At 33.7% G+C, this 17,988-nt stretch overlaps 1 protein-coding gene across 16 annotated transcripts in view; it reads left to right on the plus strand.

Annotated features, from left to right (window-relative positions):
• Nucleotides 1–17,988, plus strand: part of PCDH15 (protocadherin related 15) — a 1,828,063-nt gene that overhangs the window by 1,248,883 nt on the left and 561,192 nt on the right. For all 16 annotated transcript variants that reach the window (XM_025396095.1, XM_025396103.1, XM_025396104.1 and 13 more), the window contains one exon: nucleotides 12,797–12,957. In XM_025396095.1, the coding sequence (XP_025251880.1) occupies nucleotides 12,797–12,957 (161 nt within the window). The remainder of the gene's footprint in view (nucleotides 1–12,796; nucleotides 12,958–17,988) is intronic.

The following is a 17,988-nucleotide window of genomic DNA, read 5'->3' on the forward strand; positions in this document are numbered from 1 at the left end:
AACCATTACCACCATCCATTTCCAGGACTCTCTTCATCTTGCAAAACTAAAACATTAATCAATAACTCCTTATTACACCCTCCCCAAGTCCCTGGTAACAAACATTCTACTTTATCAGTGATTTTGACTACTTTAAGTTCCCCATATAAGTGTGTTACTAAAACACCAGGGATTTGGTCTAGGTCCTGCTGTTTGCCACACAAAGTCAATCACTGAGACGATGAATATAGACAAGGAAGAAGGCTTTAATCAGGTGATACAGCCAAGGACATGGGAGCTGTCTCAAATTCATCGCCCTGACTGACTAAAACTAGGGGTTTTTATAGCAGGGAAGAAATGCAGTAATGTGCAAGAAACAGGAATTACAAAGGGGCAAGGAAGCAAGCATGATGAATGAGGGATCCTGCATCTCATTGTTTGGATGTGGTGATATGGTAAGTTTCAGTTCTTTGATACTTTGAGAGGTCTGAAGATCATTTTGTAAATTTCAAACTTTCAGATCAGAAGAGTAAACATTTATGTTTATTAAAAAAATATATGGAAGTGTTGGGTCAGTTTCAAGTATAATCATGCCATATTTGTCTTTTCATGAGGGGCTTATTTAGCTTAGCATACCAGCCTCACTGTTGATCCATGTTGTAGCATGTGTCTGAAGTTTCTTATTTTTCAAGTCTGAATAATATTCCTTTTGTGTATATACCACATTTTGTTTATTGATTTATCCATGGATAGATGCTTAATTTGCTTCCAAGTTTTAGCTATTGTGAATGATGCTGCCAGGAACATAGGTATATAAGTACCTCTTTCAGAGACTGCTTTCAAGTCTTTTGAGTATATACTCAGAAGTAAAATGTCTGAATCACATGGTAATACTGTTTTTAATTTTTGAGGAAACATAATGTTTTCCACAGTTTCCACGTAATTTTATTTTAAACTTTCAATTTTTTTAAATAAAAATTGTATATATTTCTTTTGTAAAACATGATGTTTTGATATGTGTATGTATTGTAGAATGGTTAAACCAAGCCAGCTAACATGTATTACCTCACTTATTTTATTGTACAGACAACACTTAAAATGTATTCTCTTAGCAATTTTCAAGTGTACAATATATTGTTATTAACTATAGTTACTAGGACGTAAAATTAATCTCTTGAACTTGCTTCTTTTGTGTTACTGAAATTTTGGGCTGCACCACGTTACCTTCCAACCAACAGTGCACTAGTGTTTCAATTTCTCCACGTCCTCGCCAACACTTGCTGTCTTTTAGGTTTTTTGTCTCGTAGCCATCCTAATGAATGTGAGGTGGTTTATTTTTGTAGTTTTCATTTTCATTTTCCCAATGATTAGTGATGTTCACCATCTTTTTGTATGTTTATTGATTATTTGTTTATCTTCTTTGGAAAAATATCGATTCAAGTTCTTTACACATTTTTCAACCAGATCATTTGTTTTCTTGTTGGATTTCAGAAGTTCTTTATATATGCTGCATAACAATGCCTGTTTATAGTGGGAAAAAGTTATGTTGAGAAAGTAGATAATCACTTTCAGGTGGCTCTCTGATTAATATTTGAAAAATATAATGTAAAAATAATAAAACACATTAAAGTATCTGATTATTATTATATGAAGTTTAAAAATCTTCCTCTTTCTTAAATACACTGTATGTAGAAAACTCTAAAGCAAGTTTATCCAACCTACTACCCGCAAGCCACATGCAGCCTAGGACAACTTTGAATGCGGCCCACCACAAATTTATAAACTTTCTTAAAACATTATGAGATTATTTTTTGGGATTTTGTTTGTTTGTTTGTTTGTTTGTTTGTAGCTCATCAGCTATCGCTAGTGTTAGTGTATTATCTGTGTGGCCCAAAACAATTCTTCTTTCACTATGGCCTAGGGAAGCCAAAATGTTGTACATCCCTGCCCTAAAGATTCTACACACACACACACACACACACACACACACACACACAGCTAATAACTAAATTCAGCAAAGTAGTAGGATACAAAACCGATGCACAAAAATCAGTTGTACTTGTATACCTAACAAGTAATAAGCTAAATAAGACATTAAGAGAATAGTTCAGTTTACAATGGCATCAAAAAGAATAAAACATGTAAGAATTAATTTAACCAAGTAAGTGAAATATTTATGCAATTATTATTAGAAAATATTTTTGAAAGCAAAGCACTTTGTCAGGCTTTAAAATAGCTTCTTCAATGTGTAAAATGATTTTCAGCACCTTACAGACCAAATGAATAAAATGACCTTTAGAAAATATCTGAAAGAATCTTATTTAATTTAGTTTAGTTTATTTATTTGATTTTTTTAAAAGGGCAAGTACCTGTGCTATGGAAAAGGAATATGATTTAGAAAGTTTACTACATTTGCCATTAGAGAGTACATAAAATTTAATTTGTTTGGCTGGATTAACCTCTCAAATGATAAGCCTATCAAAAAACTTTGAACATTTGAGTACTCTTTAGTTAATTACATTTGTGGTGCTTTAATTATCAAACTTAAGCTTAAGTTAAGCTAGGCACTGCTGTAGAAAAAAAATGACAGAATTTAGTCTTAATACTTGCCCACTTTTGCATAAAAAAAGCAAACTGTGCTTGAGCATGTATGGTTATTAAATATGTCCTCCAATTAATTGTTTCCAGAAGCAAATTACCTATAGAAAAAAAAACCTTTTTCTGTAACATAGTTCTAATTCACATTTAGTATAGTCATAACATCCTTCTGTTTTATTATTTTCAATAACTTATTAAAGAATTTTGCCTTATTGTTTACAGAATTGTTAATCTGAATGATTTTATAGGTGAGAAAACAGATTTAACTGTAGGGTTATGACAACTCAGAATTCTCCTAGAGGTACTGAAAAACCACATTTTCTATTATACAAATGTATCTATGGAATAAAAAGTTTTAAATAGCTGAAATCAGAGGAAAAATGGGGGAGGATTATGATATGACCTTTCTCTCTGCCTAGAATATACACTTGGATTTGGATCAACCAGAAATAAAAAATAAAATAAATGGAGTTGTTGAAATATGTTCATTGATTCACTCCTACCAGTTAATTCCACACTGATTTCTTAAACATCTTCTTTGTCTTATATAATTCTGTTTGTTGTCCTACAGTCAATGAGGTACTTTTGTTTATTATTTGAATATGTGGGTTGTCTTTGCATGGAATATTGCTTGGGTTTTAACTAATATTAAATATGTATAAATGACACAGATAAAATCAAAATCATATTCGACCATAAATATAACATAAATATTTTCATTCCTGTTATAAACATAGGAAGACTGAAAATCTAAGAGAAAACACTTTAATTTGTTCTGTGATTAAACTTCTATTAACTCTTAAGCTTAACAAACTTACTTCCCCTATCCAAAGTACTATATATGCAATCTTTAATAATTAAACTTCTGTGATGTTGATAAATTTAATACAAACTCTTCAAATATCTAAAAGGGTAGGCAAGCATACTCAAGAGGATTTTTTTCTTAAGGCATTTAATCAATTTTTTTCAATCTAATCAATCATACTTACAAATTTACTGAATTGAATTATTTAAAACTTTGAAATAGTGTTTAAAAGCTTAGTCAAAATTGTTATATTTTAAATCATGTATCTAACAACAACAACTTTCTAGAGTTGCATTTTCACTGGAAAAAAAGGAATTTCACAAGTTCAAATGACGTTTTAGTTAAAAAAAAAAAAAAAAAAGGGATCTTCAGCTTGGTAGAGATTTAATTTCTTGGTTAGGGAATTGAAGAAAAGGCCAAAATTTGAGGTTTATAATTGATTCTAATGGACACACGAGTTAAGAGGTTGAGCTTTTTCATCAAGTAGGGCTTTTTTGGCTTTTATCTTTTCAAATCAATCTTTCACATACATTTTAAAACCATATTTTTGGCTGAGTGCGGTAGCTCACACCTATAATCCCAGCACTTTCGGAGGCCGAGGTGGATGGATCACGTGAGCTCAGGAGTTCAAGACCAGCCTGGCCAACATGGCAAAACCTCATCTCCACTAAAAATTAAAAAAACAAAAAAAATTAACTGGTTGTAGTGGCAGGCACCTGTAACCCCAGCTACTAGGGAGACCGAGTCACAAGAATCGCTTGAACCCAGGAAGCAGAGGTTGCAGTAAGCCAAGATTGTACCACTGCACTCCAGCCTGGGCAACAGAGTAAGACTCTGTCAAAAAAAAAAAAAAAAATTGTTTCTTTGATTTCAACTCCTGAGATATATTTTTCTAATGAACAGAACTGCCTGATTAGATTCTATAATCTCTTTTTTTTTTTTTTTTTTTTTTTTTTTTGGTGGAGGAGAGTGGGGTGTGAACATTATTTTTACCCACTTCAATCATGTTGAAACACACACACATACACATACACACACACACACGGCATGGTCTGCTTGTACTTTTAATGTTAATTGTAGCAATTTGATGGTCTGAAAATATTAAAATCTTGCAATATTCTGAGGGTATGAACCTTTCCCATTTACACTAGTCTGAGAATTAAATATGGTAATTCCCTGAAAGTCTTTATATTTTATCTCTTAGTCTAGTTAATAGCAAATGCTAATAAGCACTAATGAGCATTTTTGACCTTAGTAATATGCCTTCTTTTATTGCTTTTTATCTTGTTTATTTTTGCTTTTGCCAGCAAGAAATGATCTTTTATTTCATGAAAAATTATCAGTAGTAACTGTGAATAAACTGTTGTGATCTTTTTGTTTTATGTTTTACATATGGATAGTCTTTTTTTTTTTTTTTTGCTGGGTTTTATGTATGTTCTGTGTTTCTTTTATTTCAGTTGTAAAGAAAGTAGATTTTACATTTTAAAAAATTTTGTTGATAATGTTCCCAATTTAATGAAAAATAATATATAACTCCTTTGTGTGCTTAAATCTATATAAATTCCTAGTATCTGTAGGGTGAAAAATATTATTCGTTGGGTAATTGCGTGCCTCCACTTACATTAATTTTTATTTTTTCCTCATAGAACTCTATATTGCTGATTGTAAAAATCTTGGGAACTTATTTAAACTCACAGTTAGTAAGTAGTGTGCAGCCAAGATTCTGAACATAGGTCTTTTGGCATTCAACCCTGTATCAATTACCTGGTATTGTATAACAATATCATTAAAATGAGGTAATTTAAAACAACATACATTTATTATTTAAGAGTTTCTTTGAGTCAGGAGTCCAGACACAGCATAGCCAGGTATTCTGCTTAAGGTTTCACAAGAGTATAATCAAGGAATTGTCAGGGCTACCGGTTTGATCTGAAACTTGATTAGGGAAGCATTTGCTTCCAAGCTCAATCAGATTGTTATATATTCCTTATGGACTCAGAACACAACACAGATGTGTTCTCATGTTATACAGACACATAGACACATATATACAACATAGAATTTCATGTAACCACATAGTCACATACATGGGAAATAGAAACACAGAATTTTCTTTGGGGTAGAGGCAAGTCACAGGTTTTTTTGAACCATCCTTAATGCCCATTATCCTATTTGATGCGAGGCAAGCTCTAATGTCACAGACTACATCTATATCTCTCTCTATATCTGTGACCTAGGGAAATTGATTCTAGGGTCACATCATTGGTAATTATATTATACTCTTCTCCCATCTTTTAGAGTCATTTCCATTGTAATCTTTTGAACTTTTGTGAAGAATATTATAGGGCATGAAATTCAAAATAGTGAATTTATGTGTATTCAGAATTTTTGAATAAGTTTCCCAAAAACTGAAAACAAAACTAAAAAGATTTTTATGTTTTTATATTTAAAAATGTATATTTCCAAGAGAAAAGCAAAATATAGGAAACTAGGGAAAGGAGAACTAAACTGTCAGTTAGTAGAACCAGGCTTTTGTTCTGAATCTGCTTTTATTAACTAGGTTGTCTTGTTCAGGTGATTTTAACTCTTGGGATTGGAAAATGTGGAGATAACAGAGGATTGACTTTATGTTCCTTCTATATATACATAAAAAGGGATGCTAAGTTTCCTCCTAGTTCTAAAATTTTGTGATTCAATTTTTAGTTGTATAAGTGACATATGAACAAAATAAACATAAATTCTACATCAAAATGTATAACATATGTGAATTTACTTAATACTTTATTCACAACATAATAATTGATATTAGTAAGTACCTAAATATTAAGGCATTTCTTTCAGTTTCTAAAGAAAAAGCTAAAGATAGAAGAACAAAACTCCAATTCTGAAGTTTTATGCTTGGATTTCTATGCCTACCCTAATACATCATCTATTATATGAAGGAATATAATAAGTAAATAAAATATAATGTTACCTGAGAAATACAAGTGAAGTACACTTTAGTAAAGTCTTCCACTTTGCAATGTTTTTTTTTTCTTTTGAAGTAAATAAAATTTAAATTTTAAAGACCAACATAGTTTTGCAGAGAAACATGTTTTTAATACTTGTAAGTTTTTATTTAATTGTTGGTGACTTGGCATTATTTCTCACTTTTAGCAAGAATTGATGTAATTAATATATTCCTAGCATTCAACCCCAGCCCAACAAAAATTTGTACTGTCATGATAAAGTTGCTGGACACACACGTTATATATGTCTTGCCATGTTAGAGTTTTCCAAGTGGTTATCTAGATACAATATGTACATAGACATAGTTGAAATGTAGTTTATATAATTGTAAAGGAAGAAAAAGTGTGAAAAGTCAAAGAAGAGAGACACTACTTTCAGGAAGGTGCTGGGAAATTTTGATTAAAAAAGAGGATTTGAGAATGAAAAAGTCATATTTTAGCCTGATAATCTTGGAATATAGATTTTACTCAATACTGACAGAATAATGGCTATGGTCATTGCTTAACCTCACTGGGAAACTACATAATAGCTAAATTTTCACTTTTTATCTTTTAATTTTTTAATTAATAATGTACTTTGGGAAGCTTTAATTTTTTGGTTGTTTTGTTTGCAAGGATTCACATGCAAGAGAAAGCAATATATGCTTCTGGTTGTATGATATAACTAAACATTCTTCTAGTTGGCTCAAACTGGGGAAAGACTGTGGGGAAAACCTTAGCAATCTATATTGTTTCTACAACTTTGAATAATTATTTTAGAGCACCAATTAGTAGGTTCTATGCACAGAGTGATTTTTTTTTCCTTATTTTAATGTTTGGAATGAACTAAAGTATTCAATTACTCTCTCTCCCTACAGAACTTACTCTCTCAGCTTCATTGAGTTAGGTTAATTAGAAAGGCAGCAGACTCCACACCAACCTGCCACAGTCACCTCCCCAGCTATTTTAGAGAGTAATTCATTTGTATTATAACTGTCTATTTAAAGAAGCAAATAACTTTTCTAGGAAAACATTGAACATCAAAATATGATTTATATGACTCTCCATCTCTTTCTCTGTCTCTCTCTCTATATATAGAGAGAGATTATATATATATATATTTATATATATATAAATAAATAAATCTATTCAGGCTGTCTATCTATCTATCTATCCATCTATCTATCTATAGTTTCTATAATATACATATAGAGTTGTTTCTTGGTATCCATGGGGAATTGGTTCCAGTATTTCCCTTTCCTCCTATGGATACCCAAATCCAGGGACACTCAAGTCCGTTATATAAAATGGTGTGGTATTTTCATATAACCTATTCATATTATTCCATGTACAGTCATGTGTAGCATAACTACATTTTGGTCAATGACAAGCCCCATATATGGCTCAGGTCCCATGAGATTATAATACTGTATTTTATTGTATGTTTTCTATGTTTAAATATGTTTAGATACACAAATACCATTCTGTTACAATTGCCTACAATATTCAGTACAGTAACATGGTGTACAGGTTTGTAGCCTAGGAGCAATATGCTACACCATATAGAGTAGGTGTGTAGTAGGATATACATCTAGGTTTATGCAAATATACTCTATGATGTTTGTACCATGACAAAATTGCCTAAAGACACGTTTCTTGGGATTTATTCTTATCATTAAGCAACCTTTATGACTAGGCTTTAAATCATCTCTAGATTACTTATAATATCAAATACAATGTAAATGCTATGAAAGTAGTTGTTATACTGTATTGTTTAGAAATAATGAGAAAAAGTCTGTAAATGTTTAGTAAAGATACAACTATCTACTACCTTCCTAAATATATTTGATCCCTGATTGATTGCATCAATGGATTAGAATCTCATGGATATGGAGAGCCAACTGTACATGTACGTGTGTGTGTGTTACGTGTGTATATTTCCTAATAAAACCAAGCACTGTACTGAGGATGAGCAAAAAGTTTTCTATATAAAGATCGCTACTAGTATGAATTTATTGAATAAGGCTTTTTCCTGCCTTTGAAACTAATTAGTTTCTATGAGAAAATACAAGACTGAGATAAGAAAGTGGGAAGAGTGGTGGTCAGTCTGGTGATAGCAGGCCTCGATGGTTTGCCTATCAGTTGAAATATAGCGTAGAAAGAACTGTCCATGGCTGGGCGCGGTGGCTCACGCCTGTAATCCCTGCACTTTGGAAGGCCGAGGCGGGCCGATCACGAGGTCAGGAGATCGAGACCATCCTGGCTAACACGGTGAAACCCCGTCTCTACTGAAAATACAAAAAATTAGCTGGGCACAGTGGCGGGCGCCTGTAGTCCCAACTACTCGGAAGGCTGAGGCAGGAGAATGGCGTGAACCCGGGAGGCAGAGCTTGCAGTGAGCTGAGATCGCGCCACTGCACTCCAGCCTGGGCGACAGAGTGAGACTCCGCCTCAAAAAAAAAAAAAAAAAAAAAAAAAAAAAAGAATTGTCCGTTAGAGGCATGGGAACTTCTTTACAGTTGTGTCTCAAAGAGGCATTCCCTCTTACCTCTTGACTTCTAATATTGATTACTGTGGATTTAAGTCTTTGGAATTCATCTAAATTCTTTCAGACTGCTTACTACACTAATGTGTTGACCAAACATAACCCTAGCTTTTTGAAATGAAGAATAGACTTGGTTTGTAAGGCTTCTGTGACATGAAATAAGTTATTTTTAGCCAAAAGTGATTTCCTTCCAAAATGGCATTATTAACATCAACAACAATAACCACAGTTTTCATTTTAGAAATTCTTACTTGTGCCAGGAACTGTAGTCAGCACTTCATATATATTATCTAATTTAATCATCAGAGCAAACCAGTAGGATCTTCTTTGATGTAAATTACATTATGTACACTGGTAAATAGAAGAATAAAGTTGGTATAATGAGGAAAGTTTATTAATTTATAAGTTATTTTCTAGTTACTTAAGTTTATTCATACATTTGTTATTTATGCTTTGGTATAGTCTGGATAAGCTTTTTTTCACAATTAAAAAGAAAGGACTAGCTATGTAAGAAGATCTTAAGAAAAAATGGAAAATCTATTGAAGAATATTTATTCTGTACAAGTAGAGTCTATATTAGCAGTTACATGAACTCCTGTAATTTATAATATGTTAATCTCTCTGGAGAATCAGGAAGTACATAAAAAGAAGCTGCAAAATTATCTGAATTAATAGGCTAATAAAGAGGCTAAATGAAAGATGAAGTTTTCCATTTTTATAAAAAAGTCCCTAGAGGTAAATGGCCCTCAATACCTACTTCTTGGAGGAAGAAACACAAATCCCAATATTTAAGGCTGTAAAAGACTGACTGGCCAAGAAATGTGTTGAAAATATCAATAAATATTAAACTTAATATTTTTAACATGATTGTGATTGTTTTGATTTTCATTGGTGTTCTAAATACAAGAGAACAAGTATTTTTCAGGAAGATACATATAGTATTATAGTAGAAATGCCTTTTCTATTATAGTACTGATTTTATAGAAGAGAAAAATCGAGGGTAAATGTGGTTAAGAAATCTATCCACTTTCACATAGTCAGTAAGTGGTGGATTATGGATTGGATTCTAAGCCTATCCATTCCAGGGCCAGCTCTCTTACATTCCGTTATATGAGGATCAAACTAAATTTAATTCCATTTTTGGGCTGCCACCATTTTTATTATGATGAAAGGAAAATTTCATATAAGGTGAATCCCATCTTGGGTATTACCTATTCTGCAAGACAGGCCTATTCAGGATTTACACCTGTTGATCCCTTTATTATAATTAAATATGTCTCTTTACCACTACTAAACATGCTCGTTCTAGCTGATATTAATAGAACCATCCAGCTTTCTTATTTAGTGTTGTGTTGTACCTCCCATCTTTGTATTTTTAACTTATCTGTAATATTTAAAATGAAGTCAAGGAAGGGAATACATCTAAACATCACACGAAACATGTTAAGCAAAAGGTTTATTGGCAAAAAGGGAAGCTTGCAAAATAACAAAGGAGGAAAGGGGGCACATTATCCCAATATAGCCAGAGTATTCTGGTGTTTAGCTGCTTGCCAGTATTGTCTAGAACACTAGCTTTTCAGATCTCGAAATCTTAGGATATGTGGAAAGATACAGTCACCAATGCTGAGATGGGGTAGGGAGGGCCAGGAGCTTCTGGCTCAATGTTAAGTTTAGCTTGGGTGTCACATATTCTTCCGAGGAGGGGGGTATGGGCACAGTTGTTCAGGCAATTCAGAGTGAACACCTAGGTTAATTTTTTAAAAATATGTATATTGCTCCTTGTATCATGTCTGCCTAAGCTTTGCTCTCTTCTCTCTCTCCCCTAAACTTTTGACTTAAAGTAAGATGGTATATGAACATTTGAGACACTTTTTTTTTTTCTTTCTGGCAATACAAATGGACAATTCTAAAGGGGAAAGCAGGCAAACAAACGAAACTCTTTCTTTTTCAACACACCAGCAGTAGAAAGATTTATTGTTGAGTTTCAATCATTGAACTCAGGAGTGAGCTGAGAGCAAGAAAAGTATAGACGTTTTCCATGAAAATTAGAATCATTAACTAAAATATAAATCCAGATACAGTGTTTTTGTTTCACTACTTTAATATTAGTTACTATTAAAACTTTATCTGGTTGTAACCTATTTGCTTTCTAAAGAGAGTTCAATGGCTCCTTCCCTTAGTGTATCGTGGAGTATATATATATAATATCAGAAGATTTGCAGTTGCTACTCTTAAACACTATTGAGTCAAGGTATTAATGTTAATGTTAGTTGACTTGCCTATTGTACATAATTTTTTCTTGATCAGAAAATAAATTACCTTTCAATTTCTCAATTATATATTGAAATATAAATCAAATATCTATTTGTGGTGAGTTGTGTGAGTATTTGTAAATTAGTATGTACTGGGGCCTTGAATATATATACATTCTTGAACATATTTATGGGCAGATATCTGATCTATACTTTGGAGTGTATTGTGTGTAGGTTATGTATTTGCCATTTCAGTCAAAAATAAAAATACTCATTCCACTCAATATTCATATAATTAAATCCTAGTATGTGAAATAGTGGAAAACAAATCCTGCCATTTACAAAAGTATGTGTATGTGAGACAACATCTGTGTTTAAACATTTTTTGGCTTGTTACAAAAGATTAATGATTCTTTCCAACATTTCTTAGACAGATAAAGACCTGTAGTAATAGTATTATAAAGAAATATTATAGATAATTATAGTTCTTATTATATTACTGAGAAAATATTTTAAAGAGACTTCCACTTTTCTTGTAATTATGCAATGGTATAACTTTTAGGCCAATTTCATGCCTTAAGAAAATGCAACAGATACATTTTTCATTATATTTTTCAAGCTAGATTCATATTTATGGATTCTCTATATATTCTTGAGTGCTATCCTAAGGCAATGGGTTCTCTCAATATTTGCCATTTATTCCAGTGTTTTTTGGAGGCTACATTGTATTTGCATAGCCACATCTCTTCTATATCTGTAAGTTTAATAAAATGGATCCGTTAAAAATGACTGCTCTAAGCCATGGTATATTATTATTTGGCAAAGAGATCATTGCTGCATGAGGGAAAAATGTATTTAAGTTGCATCAGTGCTGTTTGCATTTAACATGTAAAATTCATGGGATCTTTAGCAGAGTAGAAAGGGTTAGAGACATAATCTTTTCAAGTGTTATTCAAAAACTGTCTACAATTCAGCTTGCTGAAAAAAATAGTAAGAAATCAAGCACTGAAATGCTACATTGGCATAGTGTGTTGTTCTAGTGGAGTGACCCAGACATGTCTTAAAGAAGAATGGCTTTTATTGCATTTCTGCACACTAGTTTTGTCTTTCATATCAAGATTTATGTTTTATGTATCTGCTCTAAGATAAAAAGAAGCAGTTTTCACCATGGGAGACTCAGCTACTTTTAAAAAATCTGTACTTTCCTCTTCCTTTCTTAGTTTCACCATATCTTTTTTTCACATCATAGGTCTTATAGAATTAATTGAGGCATCAGACTCTGCTATTACAGGCATTTCCTTTTCTTCAGGATAAAACTCAACGATAACTCCTGTGAGAAATGACAGATGGGGGGAAACAGATTTATGTTGTTAGAGGGAAACACAAAATGGATGATGGAACTCACCAGGTCGGAATCTCTGCCTTCCACCAAAAATATTACTGATAAATAATATAAAGCAGATATTTTGGCCTTTTGGCAAAGAATATTTTCTGTCTTATGTTAGATATACAGTTGAGTATTTTCTGCTTTAAAACTGATTGTGAGTCAGCCACAGTTTAAGAGCATGATCTTGGTCAAAGAATTCATATGAGTAGAATATGTTTTCAAATAACTTTCTTTGGTTTGCAGGTACAATTCTGGTGGACAACATGCTGATCAAAGGGACTGCTGGAGGACCAGACCCCACCATAGAACTTTCTTTAAAGGACAATGTGGATTACTGGGTGTTGATGGATCCTGTTAAGCAAATGCTTTTCCTGAACAGCACCGGGAGAGTTCTGGATAGAGATGTTAGTGATTTTTTTTTCTTTGCCCCTGTGATATAAGTTTATTATAATTTAAATGTCTATGTGTGTGTTTATGTGATATTGAATTATTTATATAATTTGAGTTTATTTCCTGAGTATATCAATAACAGTTTATTTAACTCATTGAAAGACGTATGAGAAAGGAACATCTGTATCTTAGAGAACCATTATACTTCTGATTTAATATCCTGGAAGCTTGTCAATTTCTGAACAAGAAGAACATAGAGTGCTTAGAAAAAAGAGGTGGAACCCTTGGCAAAGTAGGACAAGCATGGCTATAACTCATTTCTCTCCAATGACGGCAAAATATAGGTGTGTCACTCAGCTGTTGGCTTGAAGACATAGTTTGGTAGGTGCACTCACGGGAGACTGCTTTAAAACCAGTAAGCTTTGGTTGAAGGGCAGAACTGTGGAAATGTCTTATATAGCTGCAAAAAAGAAAAAAAAAAAATTAGCAAAAGTTTCATGGTAATATGTCAGTTAAGTAGTTGTCAGATAGCGTAAATACTTTTTTATTAAGAATATCTATATTGGGCTTGGTACAGTGGTAGCTCATACCTGTAATCCCAGCACTTTGGGAGGCCCAGCTGGGAGAACTGCTTGAGCCCAGGAGTTTGATTCCAGCCTGGGCAACAGAGCAAGACTCTGTCTTGACAAAAAATTTTAAAAACTAGCCAGGCATTGTGACACATGCCTATAGCCCCGCTAATCTGCAGACTGTGGTGGGAGGATCACTTGAGCTTGGGGTAGGGGAGTGGAGGCTACAGTGAACCATTATCACACCAATGCACTCCAGCCTGGGCAGCACAGCGAGACACTACCTCAAAAAAAAATTGCAAAATTACCAAAGTTGCTGGAGGTTTCATTTCTGGAAAAGTTTTTTTAAAAACAGTTTAATAGGTTTAAGTAGCTGTCTAAAGTAACTCTGTACTCATTTATTTGCATCTCAGTCTTTCTTGAGTGCAGAGGGGCAGGGGATAGTGGATTATAACCAGTAATTGTACTGGACCCTGGGAAAACTCAGGGAGTAACTCTAAACATGCTTACCCACAAATTCCCAGCTTATGAAATCCAAATGTCAGATACTCAGCTTCGTGACCCTGAGTCATTTCACATCATTGCACAGGGTTTATGATCCATTTTACAATAGGTTATGGAGTGCTTGATACTTTATACTATTTCATGTCTAAAATTTGGAGTCTTTAATAAATCTCAATTTGCCTCTTATTTTAGTACAGTTTACTATGTACTTTATTACCTATGAATTTTTTGAATTCTTGTGAATTATGTTTTCCTGCTGCCACAGTGCTTTCAGGGGTTCATTCATCAAAGCATAAGGATTTTTATTCTGAATATCCTTAACCCAGTGTCCATCTGTTTTATGTGATGTATAGACCATTACTGCTAGACAAATAGTGAGGTAAATCCAGGCTTTTTGTCCAAATCTAATCACCACTGGAAATTGCAGTCTCATTTAATTGTAAAATAATATATGCTTATGGTAAACATATCAGAAAATAAGAAGCATATATATGAAGGTAATTTTATCAGTTAGGAAAAATAACATTTAATATTTATTCTGCCACATTTTTATTTCAAGCATTTATGTGTATTGGTATGTATATTTATAATACTTATTAAATTAAATTGGATTATACTGTTCATTATGCTTTTAGCCTACTCATTATAATGCAAACAAATGTATACTTATATAATTATTTTTATTAGCTGCATATTTGATTATTGGATGAATAAATCAGAGATTTTTTAAAAATGAATCTCTTATTTTGGATGTCAAGTTTGTTTGCAGTTTTCAATAATTACAAAAATACTGCAGTGAAAATTTTTGTACATGCATCTTTGTACAATTGTTTGGAGGGTTTTTTTTTGTTTTAATTTATTTATTATTATTATACTTTAAGTTGTAGGGTACATGTGCATAACGTGCAGGTTTGTTACATATGTATACTTGTGCCATGTTGGTGTGCTGCACCCATCAACTCATCATTTACATCAGGTATAACTCCCAATGCAATCCCTCCCCCCTCCCCCCTCCCCATGATAGGCCCCGGTGTGTGATGTTCCCCTTCCTGAGTCCAAGTGATCTCATTTTTCAGTTCCCACCTATGAGTGAGAACATGCGGTGTTTGGTTTTCAGTTCTTGTGATAGTTTGCTAAGAATGATGGTTTCCAGCTGCATCCATGTCCCTACAAAGGACACAAACTCATCCTTTTTTATGGCTGCATAGTATTCCATGGTGTATATGTGCCACATTTTCTTAATCCAATCTGTCATTGATGGACATTTGGGTTGATTCCAAGTCTTTGCTATTGTGAATAGTGCCGCAATAAACATACGTGTGCATGTGTCTTTATAGCAGCATAATTTATAATCCTTTGGGTATATACCCAGTAATGGGATGGCTGGGTCATATAGTACATCTAGTTATAGATCCTTGAGGAATCGCCATACTGTTTTCCATAATGGTTGAACTAGTTTACAATCCCACCAACAGTGTAAAAGTGTTCCTATTTCTCCACATCCTCTCCAGCACCTGTTGTTTCCTGACTTTTTAATGATCACCATTCTAACTGGTGTGAGATAGTATCTCATTGTGGTTTTGATTTGCATTTCTCTGATGGCCAGTGATGATGAGCATTTTTTCATGTGTCTGTTGGCTGTATGAATGTCTTCTTTTGAGAAATGTCTGTTCATATCCTTTGCCCACTTTTTGATGGGGTTGTTTGTTTTTTTCTTGTAAATTTGTTTGAGTTCTTTGTAGGTTCTGGATATTAGCCCCTTGTCAGAGGAGTAGATTGCAAAAATTTTCTCCCATTCTGTAGGTTGCCTGTTCACTCTGACGGTAGTTTCTTTTGCTGTGCAGAAGCTCTTTAGTTTAATGAGATCCCATTTGTCAATTTTGGCTTTTGCTGCCGTTGCTTTTGGTGTTTTAGACATGAAGTCTTTGCCCATGCCTATGTCCTGAATGGTACTACCTAGGTTTTCCTCTAGGATTTTTATGGTATTAGGTCTAACATTTAAGTCTCTAATCCATCTTGAATTAATTTTCGTGTAAGGAGTAAGGAAAGGATCCAGTTTCAGCTTTCTACTTATGGCTAGCCAATTTTCCCAGCACCATTTATTAAATAGGGAATCCTTTCCCCATTTCTTGTTTCTCTCAGGTTTGTCAAAGATCAGATGGCTGTAGATGTGTGGTATTATTTCTGAGGACTCTGTTCTGTTCCATTGGTCTATATCTCTGTTTTGGTACCAGTCCCATGCTGTTTTGGTTACTGTAGCCTTGTAGTATAGTTTGAAGTCAGATAGCGTGATGCCTCCAGCTTTGTTCTTTTGACTTAGGATTGTCTTGGAGATGCGGGCTCTTTTTTGGTTCCATATGAACTTTAAAGCAGTTTTTTCCAATTCTGTGAAGAAATTCATTGGTAGCTTGATGGGGATGGCATTGAATCTATAAATTACCTTGGGCAGTATGGCCATTTTCACGATATTGATTCTTCCTATCCATGAGCATGGTATGTTCTTCCATTTGTTTGTATCCTCTTTTATTTCACTGAGCAGTGGTTTGTAGTTCTCCTTGAAGAGGTCCTTTACATCCCTTGGAAGTTGGATTCCTAGGTATTTTATTCTCTTTGAAGCAATTGTGAATGGAAGTTCATTCCTGATTTGGCTCTCTGTTTGTCTGTTACTGGTGTATAAGAATGCTTGTGATTTTTGCACATTAATTTTGTATCCTGAGACTTTGCTGAAGTTGCTTATCAGCTTAAGGAGATTTTGGGCTGAGACAATGGGGTTTTCTAAATATACAATCATGTCATCTGCAAACAGGGACAATTTGACTTCTTCTTTTCCTAACTGAATACCCTTGATTTCTTTCTCTTGCCTAATTGCCCTAGCCAGAACTTCCAACACTATGTTGAATAGGAGTGGTGAGAGAGGGCATCCCTGTCTTGTGCCAGTTTTCAAAGGGAATTTTTCCAGTTTTTGCCCATTCAGTATGATATTGGCTGTGGGTTTGTCATAAATAGCTCTTATTATTTTGAGGTACGTTCCATCAATACCGAATTTATTGAGCGTTTTTAGCATGAAGGGCTGTTGAATTTTGTCAAAAGCCTTTTCTGCATCTATTGAGATAATCATGTGGTTCTTGTCTTTGGTTCTGTTTATATGCTGGATTATGTTTATTGATTTGCGAATGTTGAACCAGCCTTGCATCCCAGGGATGAAGCCCACTTGATCATGGTGGATAAGCTTTTTGATGTGTTGCTGAATCCGGTTTGCCAGTATTTTATTGAGGATTTTTGCATCGATGTTCATCAGGGATATTGGTCTAAAATTCTCTTTTTTTGTGGTGTCTCTGCCAGGCTTTGGTATCAGGATGATGTTGGCCTCATAAAATGAGTTAGGGAGGATTCCCTCTTTTTCTATTGATTGGAATAGTTTCAGAAGGAATGGTACCAACTCCTCCTTTTACCTCTGGTAGAATTCAGCTGTGAATCCATCTGGTCCTGGACTTTTTTTGGTTGGTAGGCTATTAATTATTGCCTCAATTTCTGAGCCTGCTATTGGTCTATTCAGGGATTCAACTTCTTCCTGGTTTAGTCTTGGAAGAGTGTAAGTGTCCAGGAAATTATCCATTTCTTCTAGATTTTCCAGTTTATTTGCGTAGAGGTGTTTATAGTATTCTCTGATGGTAGTTTGTATTTCTGTGGGGTCGGTGGTGATATCCCCTTTATCATTTTTAATTGCATCAATTTGATTCTTCTCTCTTTTCTTCTTTATTAGTCTTGCTAGTGGTCTGTCAATTTTGTTGATCTTTTCAAAAAACCAACTCCTGGATTCATTGATTTTTTGGAGGGTTTTTTGTGTCTCTATCTCCTTCAGTTCTGCTCTGATCTTAGTTATTTCTTGCCTTCTGCTAGCTTTCGAATGTGTTTGCCCTTGCTTCTCTAGTTCTTTTAATTGCGATGTTAGAGTTTCAATTTTAGATCTTT

This window comes from Theropithecus gelada, chromosome 9 (assembly GCF_003255815.1).
Source record: "Theropithecus gelada isolate Dixy chromosome 9, Tgel_1.0, whole genome shotgun sequence".
Taxonomy (NCBI): domain Eukaryota; kingdom Metazoa; phylum Chordata; class Mammalia; order Primates; family Cercopithecidae; genus Theropithecus; species Theropithecus gelada.